The following is a 22,802-nucleotide window of genomic DNA, read 5'->3' as shown; positions in this document are numbered from 1 at the left end:
AATAGAAAAATATATCACTTTTACATGGACAACTGGGAAGTATGGTGTTTGAACAAAACAAATAAGCAACGGGAACATATCGACTCACTGAACTATAAATATTTGCAAACAATGGGCTGCATTTGCATTTTTTAAAATTCAACATGACTGAATTCAATTATTTTGGCTTTACAAAACACCATAAAAACCTCTCTTTTCCTCTTTCAGTACACACACACACAATAGTGTATGTGTGTGTTTGTGAGGAGGGCCTAGTCTCGTCCGTGGAGCGTGTCTGTCTGTAATTGGTCTACCTGAGGCTGGATTTGTGCGTCTCACTGATTAAAATTGACAGCAGTTTGTTTTAAGATTCACCTCACACACCCACCCACCCACCCACACAAACAATGACAAAACACACAGAGATCTGGTTTGAGAAACCACATGCATTATGTTCCAGTCTAATGATGTCAATTAGTTCAATCCTGCATCTGACGTCAAACAGACAAAAATTCAAATTCAAATTTGTGTGTTTAGGCTTAAAAAGTGACAATAATAAAACTAATATTTTTACATTTTCTGAAGAGTGTTGGGGGTAACGCATTACAAGTAACTCGAGATACGTAATCAGATTACTTTTTCAAGTAACTAGTAAAGTAACTTTTTTAATTTATAACAAAATATCTAAGTTACTTTTTCACATTTATTGACTGACAGCTCTCCTGTCCCTATGTTGAGAAAAATAAAGCATTTATTCATCTCCCTTGCATGAAAACATTCAGTATTCCCCAAAATGAATAAAAAACAGTGAAATGCAATCTCAGAACTTTACTCAAACCTGTAATAATTAACTATATTAAATTACACAAATATACTTTATTTAATCTCACTTTATTAAACAATGTCTTTGCTGCTGACGTTCAATGATCTAATTCAACCATACTAATAAGCAAAAAAATTTAGATTAGATTTAGAAATAAGAGTGATCTTCCTTCTCATGTATGTTATTCTTCTTTAATCAGAATGGCAGCACAGCTGTAAGGTTTGCTTGAGCTGCGCCCTCTACTGTACAGGTGTAAATATGTATTTCCTTCAACCTGAGGCTTATTCATTTCACTTTTGGTGTGAAAGGGCCTTTTCATTTGTCAAAAATAGAACTTTTTTTGTTGTTATTAAAAAACAAACAATCAAGCCCAACCCAGGTGAGAAAAAGTAACGGAAAAGTAATGTAACGCATTACTTTTCATAAAAAGTAACTAACGCAATTAGTTAATTCCAGTCTTTAGAAATGACTTGTGCCTCTTCTTTAATATAAGTTAATATTAGGGAATTTACCAGCACCTTAGCCCACCAGATTTATACTTTCTAAATGACAGTTTAATGAAGTTTTAAAATGAAGTTAAACAGGAAATATTTCAGTTAAACAGGAAATATTTCAATATTTCAGCAAAAGAGGCAAAATAGAGTAAATTCAAATGATTATGCATGATGTCACTGCTTGTGGGCAGGGAAAACACAGCATATGAAACATTAGCATATGAAAGCACAACAACCCAACACAAGATTACATAATCTTAAACCTCTTTCTCTGTCCATTTTATTTGTCTTTTTTTATTCGGTTTGGTGTGGAAACAGTGACGAAACAGTGGTCAGAGAAGGACAGATGCCTGCTGGGAGTTTGTGTCACTCTTACAATTGCTCCATGCCACTTCAGTTCTCTTTTTAGTCCCCTCCATCCTTACCACTTTTTTTCCTTATCTATCCATCTATCTCTATATTTCTGCAGCACGTTGCATCTGCTGTAGGACAACGGAGCAATCGGTTTAAACAGAATCTAAAGATGACAGGGATTGAAAACAAAAGCACCATCCTCATGAACCCAACTCACAAAGTTAATTTCAATGTGTTGCTCTTTTTACATAAAAGAATTTGACGCACTACTGTATGTAAACACAATATTATAAATACAAAGCAAAGCTTCCAGCCCACCCAGATCATGTACTGAAACTAAGCTGCAAAAATGGGTCATTCAGAAATCATCACAGATACGACACGCAATACATGGAAGGTATGCTGCTTTGCGTTTGAGACCTTGGCAACTGCCCCATGTAGGGCTGGGACGATATTATTGATGCAGCGCGATTCGTGGATCATTTCTGATATTTTCCAAATGCATCGCAAATCGATTCTGAGCTTAGTTTTTAACAGCAGATGGCGCTCTAGGCTATTTTTAACCGCATACTCAGATGCTCACGAAGAAGACCGCTGGTGTGTTCGGTTGAGTCTGACAATGTATTTGCTTTTATAACGCAAGATTAATGTAAACAGCCCACTGCAAACACCCTTGTAATTCACTTCAATCTTTTCGAACTTTATGAATGATTACTTTATAGAAGGTTTGAGTGGTGTGTGTATGGAATTGGAAGGAAGCAGAGTACGACAGTTTTTTAAAGCACGCAGTGCCATCTGCTGTTGAAAACTAAGCTCAGAGTCAATTCAAGATAGAATCGCGATACATACGGAAAATATCAGAATCGATCCAGAATCATTTCTCAATTTGCGATGCATCGATATATTGTCCCAGCCCTATATCATAGTAGTATTTAACAATTTGACCCACCCTGACGAAAAGACATTGTGAAGTACTCCAGTACAAGGAGGTTAGCCAGAATATAAAAAAAAATTTGATTAAATGAAAAATATATGAGTGACTGGATGGATTGGATGACCCTTTGTGCTTGGACTTTCTCTTGACCTCTGTGTTTAGTGACCTGAAAGACTCAATTTCATCTTCATTGATTCCAATAAAAGATGGAATGAACCTACATACAACAGAGAACAGTGTCTTAAGGTCACCTTCACTGACCGCTTTCTGTCACGAGAGGTCTGTCACCATACAGACGGGGCACATAAATACTGAATTCAGCTTAGTGACAATTATTTTAACATTGAATCCATGTAGTGTGAACATAACAGAGCTGACCTAATTGATAATGCAAAAGCTGCACTGTTTTTTTTTTTTTTATTTAAATTAAATAGCTGAATAACTGAAACATGAAAAGTCTGGGCAAATACAATAATGTGGTTTATCATTCATACAGCATTTATAGTTATAGTTCCATGTGTCTCTCTGATACATGACACTGTTTGTCACTGTTTCGGATACGAGCTGCAGTCTGACAGAACAATGAAAATCTGTCCCTCAGAGCGGCACATGCACACAGCAAACAACACTTGAAAAAGTGAAGAAGAAAGACGCACCACTAGTGTTTAATGTCCCAAACACAAACAATCTGCATCGGAAATGTGCCTGCATGAGGCAAGACGACAGCGGCATATATTTAGATTTGTCAAAGAAAAAGTGCATTTTAAAAAGACTGAAAGAAAATTAATGGGGCAATTAATGGGGTTCAAGCGCTTTAAGGCCTTTAAGCACATGTGTAAAAAGGTATGTTTTATTTAACAAGCCTGTAATCACCTAGATCAAAGATGGAAAAGACCATTTACAGCCAAAACAGGCAAAATACTAAGGAAATATATGTTTTAAATCTTTTTAACAGTTAGGACTAGTTCACGAAAGTAGGTTTCTGAAATAATCTTCAATAGTTAATGAACGATTCGATTGACAGTGGTGGTCGTAGAGGCAAAGTTGCTCAGAATAAAGAGTTCAACCATATGATAAGAAAGTCATGGGAGTGTGCGAAAAATTACATGATATACAATCCTTTACGCACATAAAAACACTAAGGCGATTACTTTCGAATTTCTCACTGGCCTCTAGGGCCATGAGTCAAACAAACCCAGCGAGTTCCGTTCTGATCAGCCTCCATCAGCCTTGTCTGACAGCCACTCGAACTTCATTGGCCAATGTTTTTCGAGATGCAAATGTATTCGTAGGCAGTCGCAGCACCTTGGACAAAGACACCATATGCCCGTTTTCAAGTCAATCGGACTGACTGTTGACATTTTATAGCACCACCAAGTGGCCAGTTGACGCGTCCTTTTTCATGCGACCACAGATAGAGCCCATACAAAGTACATAGTACCGAGTTTAGTGAAATTATCTTATTCCATTCAAGAGGGACAGCAATTTTAGCAAAAGTGGCCATGCCCACTTTGAACATTTTGGTGTCCAGTTGTGGATGTGAACTGAACTTTTTTATGATAATTGTTAACAATCAGAGAATCTTTCTGTACTGGTTTGGTTCCAATCGGGCGAAAAATCTAGGACTAATTCACAAAAGTTCAAAAATAAAATCCAAAATACCTGAAAATTTATCCAAGGTGACTTGCATTTTGTTCGTCCTGAGCCAAGGATTCCAAACATATAAGACACTTGAGCCTATGACGGACATTTTTTTAGAATTTCAAAGCTTGGAAATTCTAACAATTACAATGGGGTTTCAGCATTACGCGCTTGAACCCCTAAAAAGAGAATGTTTGGCTGTCTATATATCACTACCTACAAGTGAGATTGATGAAAAAACATGAATGCAAAAATATAGAGGGGTGTAACAAACTATGATGTGACATATATACAGTTAACATGATATAAAATTACTCGTACTTTGATATAAAATCCACAGTCCACCCCCATCTCTTACTGATGTCAACAAACCAATGATACAAAATTGATAAATATAATAGATCACCTTGTCTAACTGCTTTTAAATTATAACCCGTGGCCATTCGTTTTCTCTGTGGGCCTCGCAGATCTAATTTGCTTATATCTCCTTCACTTACATTAATTTTAAATTTCAGTCCAAATTGTGCTGCAATAACATCAGCAGGCAAATCAGACGTCAGGGGAGGTGGTTCAGATAGCAGTAGGCTAACCGTGCGTATCTAACCTTTCGCCCCCTCTTCCCTGTCCCGTACCGCCCAGCCACCGCCCAGACACCCAACGGGGACAGCGCAAATTAAACCACGCTCACCTAATCCTTTATCATCCTTTCCTTCCAATTTCCCATCCAGGATTTTTAATATTAGATTATGACCTTGTCTTTCATAACCAGGTTAAGCATTCTTTTTTCCTCTCTCGCTCTTTCTTTTGAGAGTTCTTTTTGCTTAAATGAAACAGTGCTTGTACGCCACTGTGAATGGTTTTCATTGGGATCAAGTTTGTCACATGGTACTCTGCCCATGCTGCAAGTCAAAGGTCAGATTTCATGTTTAAATAATGACAGCCGAGGACAGTTGTGTGGTAAAATGGTGTTGATATCCTCCGTAACTCGCTAACCAATCTGCTCACAGTCAACATTTTATAAGAGAGGCAAGAGTCAAGGCTGCATAAACCCAGGAAATTGAGACTGAATTGATATTTTATATAGTGACTAAAATAAATCACAATAAATGCCGCAGTCCAAATTACATACTAAAAAGGCAAACAGCAGTTTTACTATTGCCTGTACTGATTAAAATTCATATTGACTTATTTTTAGGATTAACGTGTAACTTGACCCCACTGTGGACACCTGAAATTGAGTGTCTTGTTGAGGAGAGGTGTGCAATTACTGTTATTAGCGATAAAATGGATAAAAAAATCCCATAAACACACACACGCCATATTTAGGGAGCAGAATATCATCCAAGCAGCCACCCAGAAACAACATTGCAAGTGCAATCACTCAGAACACCTTCACAACCACCCAGCAACATCCTGGCAACCATCTAGAACACCCTAAACAACCAGCTAGCAACGTCGTAGCAACCACCCAGAACATCCAAGCAACCACCCTCAACACCAGCTAGCAACATCCAAGCAACCACCCACAAAAGCCTACCAAACAACCCAGCAACATCCTGGCAACCAACCAGAACCCCTCTTGCTATCACAACCCCCAGCATCATATCCTAGCAACCACCCAGCAGCATACTCACAACCAACCAGCATCATCCTAACAGCCATCCAGAACACCCTAACAACCACCCAGCAATAACCATGTGTTTCTTTAAGATTCTGATTTAAGATTCTAACAAAAACCTTATTCCTTGGCATAAATGAAAGCATAAATCAACATTCATTCAGAATGAATCTGGCCCTGTGAGAGTGACCTTGAGACTGTCCATCTAAATGCTGTTTTACACTATTAGAATTGTTCAAGGCAAGCTGTTGTGAGATTAGAAAAGATTAGGAAGCGTAAAAAGAGCACATATGTTCTTCTCAGCTGCACTGCACTGGGGACTGAATCACATACAGACAGGGAATGTAATAACTGATGGGCTTATACTGGCTTAGCTACCTGTGACACTTGACATTCATCAGACTACATCACACACACACACACACACACACACACACACACACACACACATCCTTGTTTAAACTACTTTGTGGGGTCCAAATGCATTCCCTGGGAATGGAATCCATGTGTAACAAAGTCCGTTGTTCAGGGAAGCAGGAGGAGGGAACCAGAAAACGTTCAACAACTTTAATCATATAAAATAAACAAATAGCTCCTCCGTGAGAAACTTGAGACCGGTGCAGCGCACAGGTGGCACTCATCATCAATCACGCCACCGGACTCGCCCCGTTCTCACGGCTCTCGGCCTCATCCTGCTTGCCACACCATGACCTTGGCTTTTCTAGGCAGAACGCTCTACTGCTTGAGCTACATGAGCAACAGTACAGGAGCAACAGTTGCCAACACTGATGCAACAAAACCAGACATCTGCATGATGGTCAGATGGCTTTTTTTTGTGTGAGTTAATTTACACTGCCAGCAAACCAAGTTGGGCAGTGTGAACTAGATTAAGTGACAGTTCTTGGTAGTAATGAGTAGTAATGTGGACCATTCTTGACACTGACTGGCAAAAGTCTGGCTAAAAGAGACTACACAATTGCACAAGATGTTAAAGGACATCAGACTTCAATACCTGGAACTGAGAAGACAACTGTGGAAAAACAACTGAAGACACTGAAGGAATTGAAATAGTGAATAAACAGGAAAGAGAGAATGAGCATGTCACATTCCACAATCTGGCATGTCTCGGATGGGAGAGGAAGAGGAAGAGGGAAACAGAAAGTGACAGAGAGGAGGGTGTCAGGGTGAGGGGGTGTCACACTTTTAGATCCCACCTCAGTGTAAATAGTTTTATTTTCCATTTGCAGCACACAGCCACTGCACTTGTCATGCTGACAGCGAGAGGGAAATCTGTGTTCATGCTGAGAAAGTGAGGGACAATTCTTTATTTCTTCCCTTTCAATTTCACTCCCTTTTCTATATCATAACCTCCAAGACCAAGCAAGCTCCAGTTTTGGGTGAGAAGCTCACTGGCTAGTTTGTGTGTTTTAGAACATGACTGAATTATCTTCAAGTTAGACACAAATTTAAAAAGCAAAAAGTCCAGTATGTCCATACAAAATGACTGAATGTGAGCTGTTTAGGTATTCAATTTTTCTATCCAGCAATGGACAGACCGACGGAGGTACAGACAGACAGACAGACAGATAGATTGTTAGTTAGAGACTGACTGACTGATTGATTGATTGATTGATTGATTGATTGACCCATGTACACCTGGGGATCCAAAAGCAAAGTTCTGGTCTGTAATTTCAGGGATATTTGCATTCTATGCCTCACAGTCTATAGCCGCTTTTCCACCGTCGGGCTGAACGGTTCTCATTGCGTAACCGTTCCATTTCGTGTCGATCCAGGCCAGCTGGTACGGTTACGTTTCATTTTCCACTCCGGGGCTGATAACGGCCACTCTTTGGAATTTAATACAAAAGCGTCAGTCGTTGCCTTGGTAACGCAATGGCGTACTGATGATATGAGATGTAAATAATGATCGCGTTATGGAGGATGATCAGATATTTCTTTTAATTTTATTATTAATTTGTTTACGTCGCTCAAACAGAGCGCTTAGCCAGCTACAGAGAAACTGGTAGCCAGGCAACAGACAATTGACCAATCCTGAGTGGCGACGTCACTTCACTGATTATACCAGCACGATTCAGTACGGTTAGACAACCATGCCGAGAATTCTGGGCCAAGAATGGTTTGTAATCCTGCCGTGCCGAACCAGGCTCCAGTGGAAACACAACTGGAACCATTCCTTGCCATTCTAAGAACCGTTCGGCCCAACGGTGGAAAAGTGGCTTATATGTACCTAATCAGTGTTCTGAGTCTGCCACCAAAAAGGAGTGCTTGATGAGAAATATTTGTGAAAGCATCTTTCTAACTCAAGCCTGTGTCCTTTCAGAAAACAGTGATATTGGACACAGAGAGTGATGAATTGGTGAAAGAGCTGACAGAGTGACAGATGAAGCAACACACAGTCAAACAATCTGAAAGACCAGCACTGTATGGATGGATGGATGGATGGATGTGTGTATTTGTGTGCTAATCACATCACAGAGATTTAAACCTCCATGTCTTCTGTGAATCCTTGAATAAATTCTACACCGCCATCAATGGAACAAAACCCTGAAGGCCTTTTCACATGACTAGTGTCAACGTTCCCCAATGCAATGAATTCAGTAAAGACAAATGTCAAGCTACAACTACTATGGCAGACAGACAGAACGATAGATAGATGGATGGATGGATGGATGGATGGATGGATGGATAGATAGATAGATGAATAGATAGATAGATGGATAGATAGATAGATGAATAGATAGATAGATGGATAGATAGATAGATGGATAGATAGATAGATGGATAGATAAAACAACAGACAGACAGACAGACAGACAGACAGACAGACAATCTTATCAACCTAAACCAGACTAGCAATCAAAGGACATGACATGTTGACAAGCGAACAGAAATGCCAAAAAAAAAACTCTGGGGGGGTAATTAAATTCTCCCTCTATCAGTAAGGAAGACAGCGATGTCACATCAGTATCACACCCCTGTTCACACCTTTGCCGCATATTCCTGTCAATCAACAGTCACCACAGGACATCCTGTTTGTGAAGAGCAGCTACCTTTGGGGCTTAATGAGCTTTCACACTTTTTAAGAGAGACAAAACCTTAGCTAAATATTCCCTGTCTGTTGTCTCGTCTCCTTATCATCCGCCTCACATCTCTGCTCACCAGCGCCGAGGAACCACCCGAGTGTAAAAGATGAAATTGTTTGCTTACAATGCATGGAACATTTCGACGAGACGTCTGAAGTGAATTTAAAACACGTTCAATAAAGGATGTGACCTAGGGCTGTTTCTTCTCCAGTGCAGAGGAATTATGCATCAAAACGGTTGACCCTGCTGAAAGTGTGACTGTCAATGTACCAGCCCCTCGGAAACCAGCCTGAATCAAGAAATCATAACAGGGTCTGATAAGACGGAACAAGACAATGAATTATCAGTAAAACCAGATAATTACCAACGTGGCGAATCCACGGTACCAAAAATATCACAGTGCTCTAAATAGAATGTCTTTAAAGAGGCAGGAGAAAATAGTATTTCATATTAATATTAAAGATCTGCAGCACAGGAGGGCTAATGATGCCCTGGATGCCTATTAATGATACATAATAGAGAATTCTGGAAGTCTGAGCGTTCCATTTGGGGAGGCAGGCTATTGGAAGTCCAGTCACTTGGCTTTGTTCGATCACATACAGAATTTAAATGCAGTTTTTCCAGGAAATGGTCATGTCCTGTCAGGGATACAATGCACTGTTTCTTTCTGGAGACATTTTAGGGAAGAAAGACAATAAAGCAGACAAGAATGAGATGATGAAATGAAAGGCAATTACAAACGCTCAATACCTGTCTTTTCAATTATCTCAAGCAACAGTGCTAAACATGGCACCTATTATCTTCTGTTAAAATGAAGTGGTGAGTCTGATGTGCCTGGACAAAGTCTTACCAGTGAGCTGGTGTAGGTGGGGTCAGAGGTGTCTTCCTGCAGATAACGGGACAGGCCGAAGTCTGACACCTTGCACACGAGGTTGCTGTTCACCAGGATGTTACGGGCAGCCAGGTCTCGGTGGACGTAATTCATCTCCGACAGGTACTTCATCCCTGCGGCAATTCCCCTCAACATCCCCACCAGCTGGATCACCGTAAACTGCCCGTCGTTTTGCTACCACACAACACAGATATCACATGACATTCACCAATATGTCAACGCTCAACCAAATGAGCTCTTGGTGTTTAGCTGTACACATATATTTGGTTCTATCTGGTGGCTACTGAAAAATTTAAGCATCTATTTCTGTTTCACGCTACTTCAAAAAGCTTTACATGATTGTCAAAGTAGGACATGTTCCAGCATCAACATACTTGTTTCTGGAATGATATTTGAGTTTTTTGAGGTTTAGATCTGGGCGAATCATGGTCATTAATAAAATAAGATCACGTGGGTGTTTGAATCGAGATCGCGATCTTTTTCGCGATCGATTAATCGTGCAGCGCTAATAGATAGATAGAAAGATTCTCCATAAACTGCTGCTGTATCCCCACTCTACCCTTGAATAAGGGCTGTTGCAAAAAGACTGTCTTTGCAATTAGCATGAAATCAAACAGCTGCAAGTCGTTCTGAGACATGGATGTACTTTTAGAAACAAGCTAATTAAATAAAAGGATCATTTCATACAAAGGCAAACCTTTCAATAATTTGGGATTAACAGCTGCATGGACTAAATAAATATCTCAAGCATTTGCACAACCATTAAAGAAACATATTGATTTTACTTTTTGTGCCCCATGTGTTTAACACTCTTCATCTGTAGCTGTCTAAAACGTGTTAACAGCACACAGTGGGGGACGTTACAGTTCCTTTCGAAAGTTCTGTACACAGCCGCCATGTTGCACAAGCGAAAGCTTTGAACTGAATGCACGATAACAAACAGGGGGGGTGTGGATCGATGGTGACGGTACTCGGATGTGGTGGATTTCTAAGCCAACTTCAAAGAGCCCCTTTATTGCAGCACCAGATCAAAGCTAGGGAGAACCAATCCATGAGATTGAAAAAAATGGGCTGAACATCGATTAAGCAATGTACTTCTCCATGCCAGAGGGAAAGAATGAAACAGAAAGAGAATAGACAGAGAGGGTGCTTGTTTTGGATGTTGCATTTACCCTAAGGAAAGAGTCGAGCGCCCCGTTCTCCATGAACTCTGTGACGATCATGACTGGCCGGCTTTTGGTGACCACACCTTCAAGGCGAATGATGTTGGGGTGGTCAAACTGCCCCATGATTGATGCCTCAGACAGGAAGTCGCGTCTCTGCTTCTCAGAATAACCTGCCTTCAGTGTTTTGATGGCAACGTAGATCTCTCGTTTTCCAGGCAGTTTCAGTCGACCTTTATATACTTCCCCGAACTCACCTGGGGTGCAGAGAGAGGAAGAATGAGTGAGAGAGTGTTTAGACCATACAGAAACAATAAATCCATGCTCATAACTAAAAGATAGTAAATTCAAACTAAGTACTAATAAACAGCCAATATCGTAGTAATATATAAGTAAACAGCCAATATCCTAGTAATATGCATGTTCATAAGCAACTAGTTAATAGTGAGAATTCGACCCTAAGCTAAAGTGTTACTGTTTTGAGGAGTAGAAAGAGCTTTGAATCAAGAAATAACACAGCAAATTGGATTCCCAAAAGCATAACCTGTCGGAAATATGTTAATGAATGAAAGTCAGAATTTAAGAAGTGATATTGTTTGACTGCATGATGGAGCATCACCTTAACACCCTTAAAACGAACCACCCCAACTGAAAATGAATTTCAGTGATTAAGCAAAAAACATTCTCTATTGGTAAATCCAAGTGCATTCTGATGTTACATTAATTCTAAAGCAAATAGCAAATAAAGCCTTAAAAGTCTCAAAGTTTGAGTAAAAATTGTGAGAATTAATGTTTTTAAATCATATATTGGTTGTCAGCAATTATTAAAGCTTATGTATGTAACTTTTCCAACAATATTTAGACTAAGTAAACCGTTTGTTGCCTAGGGGCTGGACTACTGTTAGCCCAACACTCTAAAAAGGCTTGGTTGTTTCAACCCAAATTTCGGTCTTTTTGTGTAGAGAACTAAAAAATATAGTTACCAAATGAACCTCCAAAATTATTCAAACAGTTCATATGTGATAGCTTAAAAGTTCATTTTGGGCTGTTAACACAAAAACAGCAGGTCTCAACCATGTGAATGTGATTCAGCAATGAGTCACTGAGCTCATTCTGACATTTAGCATGTCACTAAACCCCATGTTGCATAATGCAGACAGTCTCTACAATAATGTCACTAGAAGCAACTTTGGAACAAAATCAAGCTTGATTATTTATATGGCGCCAGAAGTGTCAAAATCAATATAACTAGTAAGGGATAGGTTAAAGAGAAACTCCAACTTTGATTTGAGTTTTAGTGCTAAAAGGTTGAGAGTAGTTATGATCTGTGTGAAATCCATATGAGGTGCATCAGTGGATTAACTTGAGCTGTCTGCAGCAAAGCAGACTGTGAGTCATGACACGTCTACACCATGACTCGGCAAGGAGACGAGGAGAAGGGCAGATACCCTCAGGATACTGTAGTGTGTGTCCTATTTGTGTTTGTGAGTAAATGCAGACATACTGAGTGTTCAGAGAAGTAGATGTGCTTCAAATCTGTCTCGGAGAGTGTTTTGTGTTTAATGTGTAGTGTTTTACTGTCAAATTTTTAAAACTGCTCTAGGTAATTTCTGCACCACTAGTGGCATCAAATGGAATTGCAATCTTCCTCATCTGACATTGTTTGGCTAAATGGTATGAAAGTTTGAGTACTGAAAAAATTCAGTGTTTACACTTCTCAAGGAAATTAGCTTTCAAATGGCTTGCTTACAATAAAAATGCTGACTGGAAAAATGACAAAAATGACCAATGATTCAATGGTCCATTCATAAAGAGAGCCATTTACTTCATTCCTGAATGAATCAAATGAATAAATGACTCAATAACTTACTAATTTAGACATTTACCACCTACTGGCAGGTTTGGTTTAATTTCATAAAAAAAATTAAAAAAAAGTCTACTCACTCTCATGTGGTTTTTAAACCTGTATGACTTTCTTTCTTTTGCGAAACATAAAAGAAGATATCTTGAAGTATGTTGGTAACCAAACTGTTTTGGTTTGTAAATATATCTAAATACCAATTCAAATGCAGCTTCTAAAAACTAAAAAAGCATGGCCGTTTTCGCCTAAAATTTTGTGTAAAAAATTTATTTCTAAAGCTACTTTTTGTAATGTCTATTCGATGCTTTTTTCATTTAACACAATAATGACTTTAAATTATCTTTTGGGGATAAATTCTTAGCCAAATGTTATCTGCAATTAAATATGAATTAATTAGATTAATCAACACATCCTGTAATTAATTAGTACACATTTTAATTGTTTGACAGCCCTAATATATATATATATATATATATATATATATATATATATACACGTGTGTGTTTATTTTAATAATTAAGCCATTTAAAACCTTAAATATTCATGTTTTTATATCTGAAAACTGTTTTGCACTCTCTGTTATCTCAATAGCATTCAAAATGTCTATGCAATTTTCAAGCTCATAAAACAAAAAAATCAAATCATTATGTTTTAAGGTCATTCATGCATTTACACATGCACACCACACACCTGCCCCAATAACTTCTTCAATCTTAACGGTGGAGACGTCTATCTCCTTGGCGAATTCCCTGACGGCTTCATTAGGATCTTCGTAGGTGAAGGGGTCGATGTAGATCTTCATCCCCGGAGAGCCTGGCAGGGTCGGGCAGCCCATGGGCGTGTGGCAGTTGGACAGATCTGGCCTCAAAGTGAGTTCTAGGACACAACAGAATTCCACAGCTCAATGAAATGCTCTGAAGTTTCTTTTGCATGGTGTTATTGAAAGTCTTCATTTCAGTGCAGTTGTAAAAACATTATGGTAAATCTATTTTATGATATAAACGAAAGGAGGTCAAGTCTGGGCACATTATTATAAACCAATTCTGTTTTAATGCATTTATCGAAGCAGTAAATAAACAAATCCAATGTGAGTGGTTAAACAAGAGGCAATCTAAAACCGAGTGGATTTATCTGAAATATGAAAATGATTACTGCACCCATCGCCTGATGCTGATGACAACAATAGTTTCTCATAAAACCATTGAAATAAATAGGGTTGTGAATTGATTTAAATAAAAATACTGGGACCAAATGTTTTTTATGATATTCAGTTCTGTTAATGGGTCTTGAACATCTGCATTCTAGAATATCAGCGATGAGTTGTGAGCATGCAGAGTTCTGGCATAACATGCAAAAGTGAAGCATTAAAAGTAGTTCACACAAATCATTTGGACTATTTTTATGATACATTTATAGTGTTTTGGCATCCCTTGACAGTTTCAGCCCACTTTCATTGTAACCGTATATGGAAAACATCATTCAAAAGTCTCCCACTGTTTTCAAAGGAAGAAAATCATATGGGTTCGAAATGGCATTAAAGTGGGTAAATAAAGACAATAGTGCTGGGCAGTATGACCAACAATCTGTATCATGGTATTTTTTTTTTATATTCTTGCGGTTTCACGGTATATCATTTTTTTTTTTTTTTTTTTTTCCACTGGACCTTTATTGTAGCTTATTTTAATATCAGGAGTACAGAGAATATAAAAAACATTGTAAAGAAGAATACAAATTTTACTTTAAAAAATGGTGGTAATCAAATCAATTTATAAAACTAACAATTTAGTTAATGTTAAAGGGGACCTATTATGCCCCTTTTCACAGAATATAATATAAGTCTCTCGTGTCCCCAGAATGTGTCTGAAGTTTCAGCTCAAAATACCCCACAGATCATTTATTATAGCTTGTCAAATTTGCCCCTATTTGGGTGTGAGCAAAAACATGCTGTTTTTGTGTGTGTCCCTCTAAATGCAAATGAGCTGCTGCTCTCTGCCTGCTTTCCAAAAAAGGGTGGAGCTTTAACAGCTCGTGCTTCCATTGCTCAACAACAACAAAGCTAGAGAATATCATGCAGTCAAAATGACGATTGTCAGTAACGGTGTTCAGCCTTACATTGTTCAAACTGGAGTCGGATACTGATGGAGAGATTTTAAGGAAGAAGTTACTTTTAGAATGCAACTGGACGTTTCTGAATGGTTAGTGGATAAATGTATGTACTTGCTGTGGAGTTGATTCAACTCATCGACTAGCATGTGCTGTCATGTTAATCTTTTGTGCAAAACCCATATGGACGCCCACTATACATGGCGTACCTGTTTGCCAAACAGAGCCTTACACACTAGGATAATGTTTATGATTGCTATCAAATGCTGTGAATGGTCTAATATTTTTTCCAATATATCGCTCCGACAGAAACACTCCTTTTTTTAGCAATCAAGCTTGCCAGGGTCAATTTGCAGGCTATCCAATCTAACAAGACTCTAAATAGTGTTCTGTGCTCGTCTGTGCAGCCAACAACAGAACAGTTAGCATGCTTTGCTCGAAATTTTGCTTGCGAAAACAAAATGACAGTGCCGTGGGTGAAAATGTGCAGATTAAGGGGCGGTAATATTATAATAAGTTCCCCTTCCTACGTCACAAGGGGAGCGAAATCTGAGCGGGTCGTTTTTTTTCCACATGCTTGCAGAGAAATGCTTGCCAAGACACAGTTACTGTTTTCAGGTTTTCGAGGACCTGATTATAGCACTTAAACACAGAAAAAGTCAGATTTTCATGATATGTCCCCTTTAAAATGTAATCAAATGAAAATGTAATAATTCCTTTTATTTTTTGGAAAGTTTACTGTTTAAATTAAATCCTGTATGAAAACATGTGTGATATTCCTTTAAAATAATGTTTAACAGCCCTAAATTTGTTTTATTCATCCAAAAATGGCCAAATTCCATGACATTTTGCTTTATACAGTAAGTTCCATTACACAATACACTATAATATATTATTTATTTATTATTTGTAAGTACTGTTTTTGTTTAGTATGCAGTTAGCACCATTTACTGCCTCAAAGGTGCTAAATAATCATTAGTGGAATTGATAAGTGCAACTGAAATAGGAATCAGATTCTTTAATCTCTAAACTTTAGAAATAAATCTAACCTCTAATTCCAGCCTTTACAGTGTTTATTCTCTTTCTTTCTTCCTTTTTCTTTCCATTAAAAAAACATTATGGATTCATAGCTGCTGACATCATTAAACAGCAGTGGAACACAAGACAGTTGCAGTGAATCTTTCTTTCTCTCTCTCTCTCTGCTTCTCCAATAGAGCAGAATCAAATTCTCTTCTGCCTTTATCCCCCACAGGACCTCATAAACAGATAACGTAGACACGCTATCAAACCGCTCTTCATGGCAGAAGATGAAACTTCATGTGTAAACATCAGTATGTGTGTGTGTGTGTGAGAGAGCAAGAGAGGATGCAAAAAGTAATCTCAGAGAATCAGAGAGAACCAGCAACCCACACAAATAAAACAAACATTAAACGAGCTCTAAAAGGAGGTGTTCATATCCGCTGTCCAATAAGAAAGAGACCCAAAAGCAGGTGTGCAAGCTGATGCAATCACACTGAAAGACACAGGCAAAAGTCACTAACGTCTGCTCAGAAGAGGTGAGCGCTGACTCGGACGCTGGAGGGCGGAGAGACCAGGGAATGTCACCCAGCGTGACAGGAAGGCCAAGAGACGTTCAAGTCTTTCGGCACAGTAATAACCCATCCTGCACACACTCTACTGACAGCCCTAGACAACACTGTGAAATGTATCAAGATTCACCCTATTTACTGTGTTAAAAAATAATGAAGAATTTTATTATGCATGATTCAACAGTGCTTATTATTACAAAGAAGAAATGTTGGTTTTCATGATCTTGAAAATCATGAAAATATAATAACTTTCTTGACTGCTGAAATTACTTTTCTTAGCAGCTTTACTTTCTTTTCAATGCCACATGAGCACACTCTAAAAAAACAATGTGTTGGCTCAACAAAAACAAAACAACAGTTTGCATCAATAAGTTATGACAACTTTGAGTGAATTTACATTCAACCAACAAGCTACACTGAGTTAGAGGAACTTAATTTGTAACAATCACAAATTTTTAAGTTGATTACTCAAAAAAAAAGTAAGTTCAAATCAACAGCTATCATAGCACATGCTAACATAACTTATTTAACATGTATATTTAATGAACAAGTAAGACATTACTTGTCACTTGCATTAGCGCAGTCATTGCTTACAGAGTCATTGTAGTGTTTACCTTCATGTATCTCTACAGCACAATGGTATTCACAAAAACTTCAACATTACAGAAACTCTTTTAAACTTCAAACAGCATTAAACAATAACAGGTCTTTCCCTTCACTAAAAACAATAAATTAACACTTAATCTCAACATTTATTCTCCTTATCCAGTCTTATGCAAAGCATGCTGGGAACTAGAAATTCACCACTTAATTTCCGAAGTTATCAAGACAATTTCATTAAGTTACTCCAACACATTTAAAAAACAAAAAAACAATTAACGCAGAAATTTGAGTTTACATTACAGATGACATTAAGTTGATGTAATGATCAACATTATTATGTCAACAGAACTCTACAAAATAATGTTTGCAACTTAAAAGGTTTAATTAAAACAATAAATTAGAATTTTTAACTTGCAACCATGCATTTATGGTTTAAGTTGTGGTAACAGGTACCCTGAAATACATTTTAGTGTGAGCAGGGGAAAATAATATCAATAAATAATATAACAAACATATTGACAGTCAATCAAATCTCAATAGATATTGTAAAATAAAGCCCTGTCCTACATTATTTTTTACTCAATATTCACTTGAAAATGTGTCTTATTATTACTGTCTCATATCCAGAGAAATCAAATGCCCTTCTTCTTTTGAAAAAAAAAAAAAAGAGCCTGACGTACTATTAAAACATAGTGCAAGTTAAAAATTCCTTTCCAGTACAAAATAATAATTTATGCTGAGAAATAGAAACATTTATGCTGTAAAAAAAGGCTCATTCTGAAATCATTCTGAAAAAGTCATAGTTAATAGTGAGAATTGCACCCTAATCTAAAGTGTGACCCAACATTAATATATCCAATATTATTAATCTATCTGGTAACACTTTACAATAAGGTTCATTAGTTAATGTATAACATGAACTAACCATGAGCAATATATTTGATACTGTATTTAGTAATCTTCGTTAATGTTAGTTAATGAAAATACAGCTGTTCATTGTTTGTTCATGTTAGTTCACAGTGCATTAACTAATGTTAACAAGATTTTAATAATGTATTAGTAAATGTTGAAGTGAACATTAACAAAGATTAATAAATGGTGAATAAGTGCAGTTCATTATTAGCTCATGTTAACTAATGTAGTTAACTAATGAACCTTTTTGTAAAGTGTTACCATATATCCTATCCTATTCAGTGATCAGAAACCAGAGGAGGAAGCAGAGTATATGCTCTTATTCCATAACACTGCAAAACTAACAAGTGTCTTTGAAATGTTGTGTTGTTCTTCAGTGTGTGGAGCACCTGCAGCTCTGCAGATCCTTCTGAAGGATCCTGCAGTTAGAAACGAAATGTTGAAGGTTTATTTTTAACAAGGTCCCTTGTCGTTTGAAAGCTTTACTAACATTTTAAGTGGACATCAGGGGAAAAATGATAAAAGGAATCTATGATATGAACTCTTTAAAATGAAAAAAGTCATGCAGGTCTGTTGAATTATTCATTTCAAACACACACACATGCACAAACCTACAGAGTGCTTTAATTTTAGAAACATGGTATTCATCAATAACTCAAATGGCAAACAGTTTATCTCCCCTCATCCTCTGGAGTAATGCAACGTAATGGCTCCACTCGTTTCTTATGGCTGAGAAAGGGAAATAAAAATATATATGTTAATATTTCATAGCCACTTGATCTGAGCGTGCCTGGAACACCAACTGCTCTGCCACTCCACTGAACTCCAGTCCCGCAGGAGACAGAGAATTAAGAGAGAGAGACCAGAATGCATCACTTCTACATGGACTTAAGCAGGAGGATACTAAAAACTCTGTTGAATACTTCCCTACTGTATAGTGTGTGAAAAACAGTGTGCCAAAAGAGTAGTGTGTCCAAATACATAGCATTCGAAAAACAGGTGAAAAGTAACCGGATGACCTACTACTTCTGCCAAGATTCTGAAGTGGGCATTTGATGGACACTTTACTATCCCATGAGGCCACGGAAGAGGATTTATGAATGGCAGTGAAGCAAAGCAACTGATGTTGGTAGTTCACATGACATTAACAACATGGCGGATGTTGTTCCGAATTCTGATCATGAGTTTAGTGTAGCCTTTCCCATCCAGTATCTCCTTTTATTTTGAATGTTGTTAATCTTACTTTGTGAATAGGAACATCTTAATACACTTCCTGCACACTGCAAACGTCTGACCCCTGGACTGTGTAATCGCATTGTTTCTGAGCTTTGAAAGAACCGCCGTCTCTGATGCGTCACAATACATAAAAGGATCTGTCTCAGGTTAAGAAGCTTTGAGAACATCAGCCCATTTGTGCTCTTATGCGGAGCGTCTGACACAGTGTAAGCATATTTAGATCAGATTAGTTGCATCTCACTGATCTCTCAGGTGAGAAATGATTTTTTTTTCTCTCTCTCTCTGGTATTAAAAAGCCATGCGTTATGAAGCGTACTCCATTATGACCCTGCCACATTATGGCTGCCTCACTATTGCAAAGTTCTATTAAGTTTTAAATCAATATTTTACACAAAACCATATTTCCATTTTATGTCCAGCATTCATTTTTCTCCATTCACAGCAATTTAAGTCTTTCAGCTCCTTAGGGTGCTCATTATAGAGAGAGAGAGAGAGAGAGAGAGAGAGGTGGGCGTTTCATTTCTAACCAGGTTCCAGCTTAGTGACTAGCACAACAGCACTGGTTATGACTCAGCAAAATAAAGGTACAGAAATAGCTGTGATACAACAGACAAAAATGGAAATTTACGACAACATGGAGCATACAATTTCACACTTCACATTATTACAGTAATGCTGCAATTACATGGAAGAAAGGATTATAACAAAAAAAGTTTTGTGCTACAGTGACACTTCTGTATTGTTAATTAGGCTGTTTGCAAATTAAATATAATATCACATAGATGCATGGACGGATGGAACAATATAAAATACTGGAAGAATGACAGAAGGAACAACAGAATGATGGATGGATGATGGTTGGATGGATGGATACAGTAACAGATACTATCTAGATTAGATAGATAGATAGATAGATAGATAGATAGATAGATAGATAGATAGATGTGAACAACAGAATGATTGATGGATGGATGGATGGATGGATGACTGAATGAAGTCATGTCAAGTCAAGGTGAGCTTTATTGTCATTTCGCTACATGTGTGGACATACAGTGGAACAAAATGTCGTTTAATGATGGATGATGGATGGATGGATGGATGGATGGATGGATGGAGGGATGGATGGATGGATGAATGGATGAAGTCAAGTCAAGGCAAGCTTTATTGTCATTTCGCTACATGTGTGGACCTACAGTGGAACGAAATATCATTTAATGATGGATGGATGGATGGATGACTGAATGAAGTCAAGTCAAGTCAAGTCAAGGCGAGGCGAGCTTTATTGTCATTCCGCTACATGTATGGACATACAGTGGAACAAAATGTTGTTTATGGATGGATGGATGGATGGATGTTAGAATGACTGAATGAAGTCAAGTCAAGGCGAGTTTTATTGTCATTCCGCTACACGTGTGGACATAAAGTGGAACAAAATGTCGTTTATGGATGGATGGATGGATGGATGGAGGGATACAGCAACAGATAAACAGACAACTTCAGTATATACAGAGAATTTGATATGGTTGCAATATGAATAAAGTGTCTTCTAAATTAATAAATGTAAAAGTAGTTACTAAAACAGTTCTTTTTATTTAATTTTAATATTTTAGCATTTCTTTGATTTGTTTTCTTTGATTTGCAAGACTTTTATATTTATATATTTTTTATTTCTATCCACCTTATTCCTGACTAGCCTACTGCGTTTCGAATTATGGGTTCCACTTCCGGTTTGGGGAACTTCCATTTAAAAAGACTGAAACGAATCATTTCAAATCATAATGTTGCCCTACAAATAAAGCTTATCCGTCAGTTTGACTGAATGAGCTGTCAATTTTTATTTCATGTTTGATTTTCAGACATCATGAGAATAACATAACGTTTGGTATTTTAATGTAACATGTTATAACAAGAATATCTATGGCAAGAGCTCTTTTCAGTCGCTGCTTTCTATCCTCGTGAATATTTTCATCCCTTTGCATACCGCTGTAATAGTATAAAAAAAGGACAACATATACTGCACATTTGTAAATAATACCTTGTTGATGCTTTTACACTTTTAAATGACCTTTTAATGTTCATTGGTTGAAGGGTGAGTAGAATAATGTCATCTCATTGTACCCAGTTTAAAAATAAAACGTATTATTGCATTCATAGAGCGAGCTTTTCACTGACTGTTTAGCTTAACGGAAGTTACACCCATAATTCGCGCAAAGCGTCATGGGGTGTAGGAATAAGGTGGATATCATTTAATGTTTACATATTTAATATATAATATATTGAAATATAATATATTTAATACTTTATATAATTTTATTATTTATATCTAGTATGAAATAAATACATTTAATATATTATTATATATTAATTAATATATGTTGTATTTATATGTTGTATAAAACACTTGCTATATTATGTATTTTGTGTTATATAAACTCAAAGTCAACTCAACTATAAATAATAAATAAACAAATAAATAAATAAATAACAGTCCTTCTTGGAATATTATGATTTTACAGTACTAACAATAACTGTAGTAATTATTTACTTTTTTAGTAGAAACTATGATTCCATTTTTGTAAAAGACAGTCTGTCCTTGGTGCTGGAGGCAACTCTTTAATGTCCTGCTGGATTAAGTTTGAAAGTCCTGATGAAGTTCACTTGTATATGCAGACACCAACTTCCAGCACCTTAAATAACTTTTAATAATGCTAATGTTAAGAAACCCAAGGATGTCTGTGACATTTTCGCCAATTATATTCATAGTAGAGAGTCCTTCTCTTTGTTTTAGCTCATATGCATTGACATTCAAGACTGAATAAATTCTGATACAGTAATTATCCGAATATTTCTCATGACAACGAGATCATGTTCTCACAGTCTCAGTTCTCTGTTCTTTTTTCTTCTTTCTAAATTGTCTGTTTGATGTGTAAGTCTGCCTGTCACATCATTTGTTTACTTTTTCGTCTGCACTTATGTTAATTAAATTTGGTTTCGCAGATCGCCCACCGAATCCTCGGAGAGGTTGCTTACAAGGAGACAGAGAGATAGAGAGAGTTCTCACTTCCTAATGAGCCTGAAGCTTCTTGCAGGGCTATGGGATGTATACGGTTAGGAAAAGCTTTTTAGTGTCAGCTTCTAAAAAGTGCACAGGCCTGGAGCGATCCCTCGTTCCTTTCCTCCGTTACACCGCATCCCCCGGCATTTCCTGTTACCTCACATCTCTATCCTTCTGTTTTCCTCTCTGTTTGCTTTCGCTCATATTTAAAACCCGTTTCAGGACGGGTTTGCCCCAAAGGAAGGGGCAGAGCTGAGCATAAAACAAAGATGTCCGCCAGCGTTAACGGCCTCAGAATAGTAGGAGGGGTTTGCTCACCTCTGCCAGTGCTGTAGTGCTGGAGTTTGTCACTGTACACGGCCTCCTTATTGTAAGCTCGTTTCCTATGAGAAAAAAAGGGGGAGAGAAAATAAAATTAAAACATATAGTTATTAAATGAAT

At 37.5% G+C, this 22,802-nt stretch overlaps 1 protein-coding gene across 1 annotated transcript in view; it reads right to left on the bottom strand.

The window, feature by feature from the left end:
• The window catches only part of LOC127496907 (ephrin type-B receptor 1), a 294,837-nt gene that overhangs the window by 17,321 nt on the left and 254,714 nt on the right, over positions 1–22,802 (bottom strand). Inside the window, exons 9-12 of the mRNA XM_051864837.1 lie at positions 22,680–22,744; positions 13,554–13,739; positions 11,012–11,259; positions 9,798–10,013 (exon numbers count right to left, since the gene is read on the bottom strand). Of these exons, the coding sequence (XP_051720797.1) occupies positions 9,798–10,013; positions 11,012–11,259; positions 13,554–13,739; positions 22,680–22,744 (715 nt within the window). The remainder of the gene's footprint in view (positions 1–9,797; positions 10,014–11,011; positions 11,260–13,553; positions 13,740–22,679; positions 22,745–22,802) is intronic.

Source organism: Ctenopharyngodon idella, chromosome 2, assembly GCF_019924925.1.
Source record: "Ctenopharyngodon idella isolate HZGC_01 chromosome 2, HZGC01, whole genome shotgun sequence".
In the NCBI taxonomy this organism is placed as follows: domain Eukaryota; kingdom Metazoa; phylum Chordata; class Actinopteri; order Cypriniformes; family Xenocyprididae; genus Ctenopharyngodon; species Ctenopharyngodon idella.
This window is presented reverse-complemented; position numbering and strand designations above follow the sequence as displayed.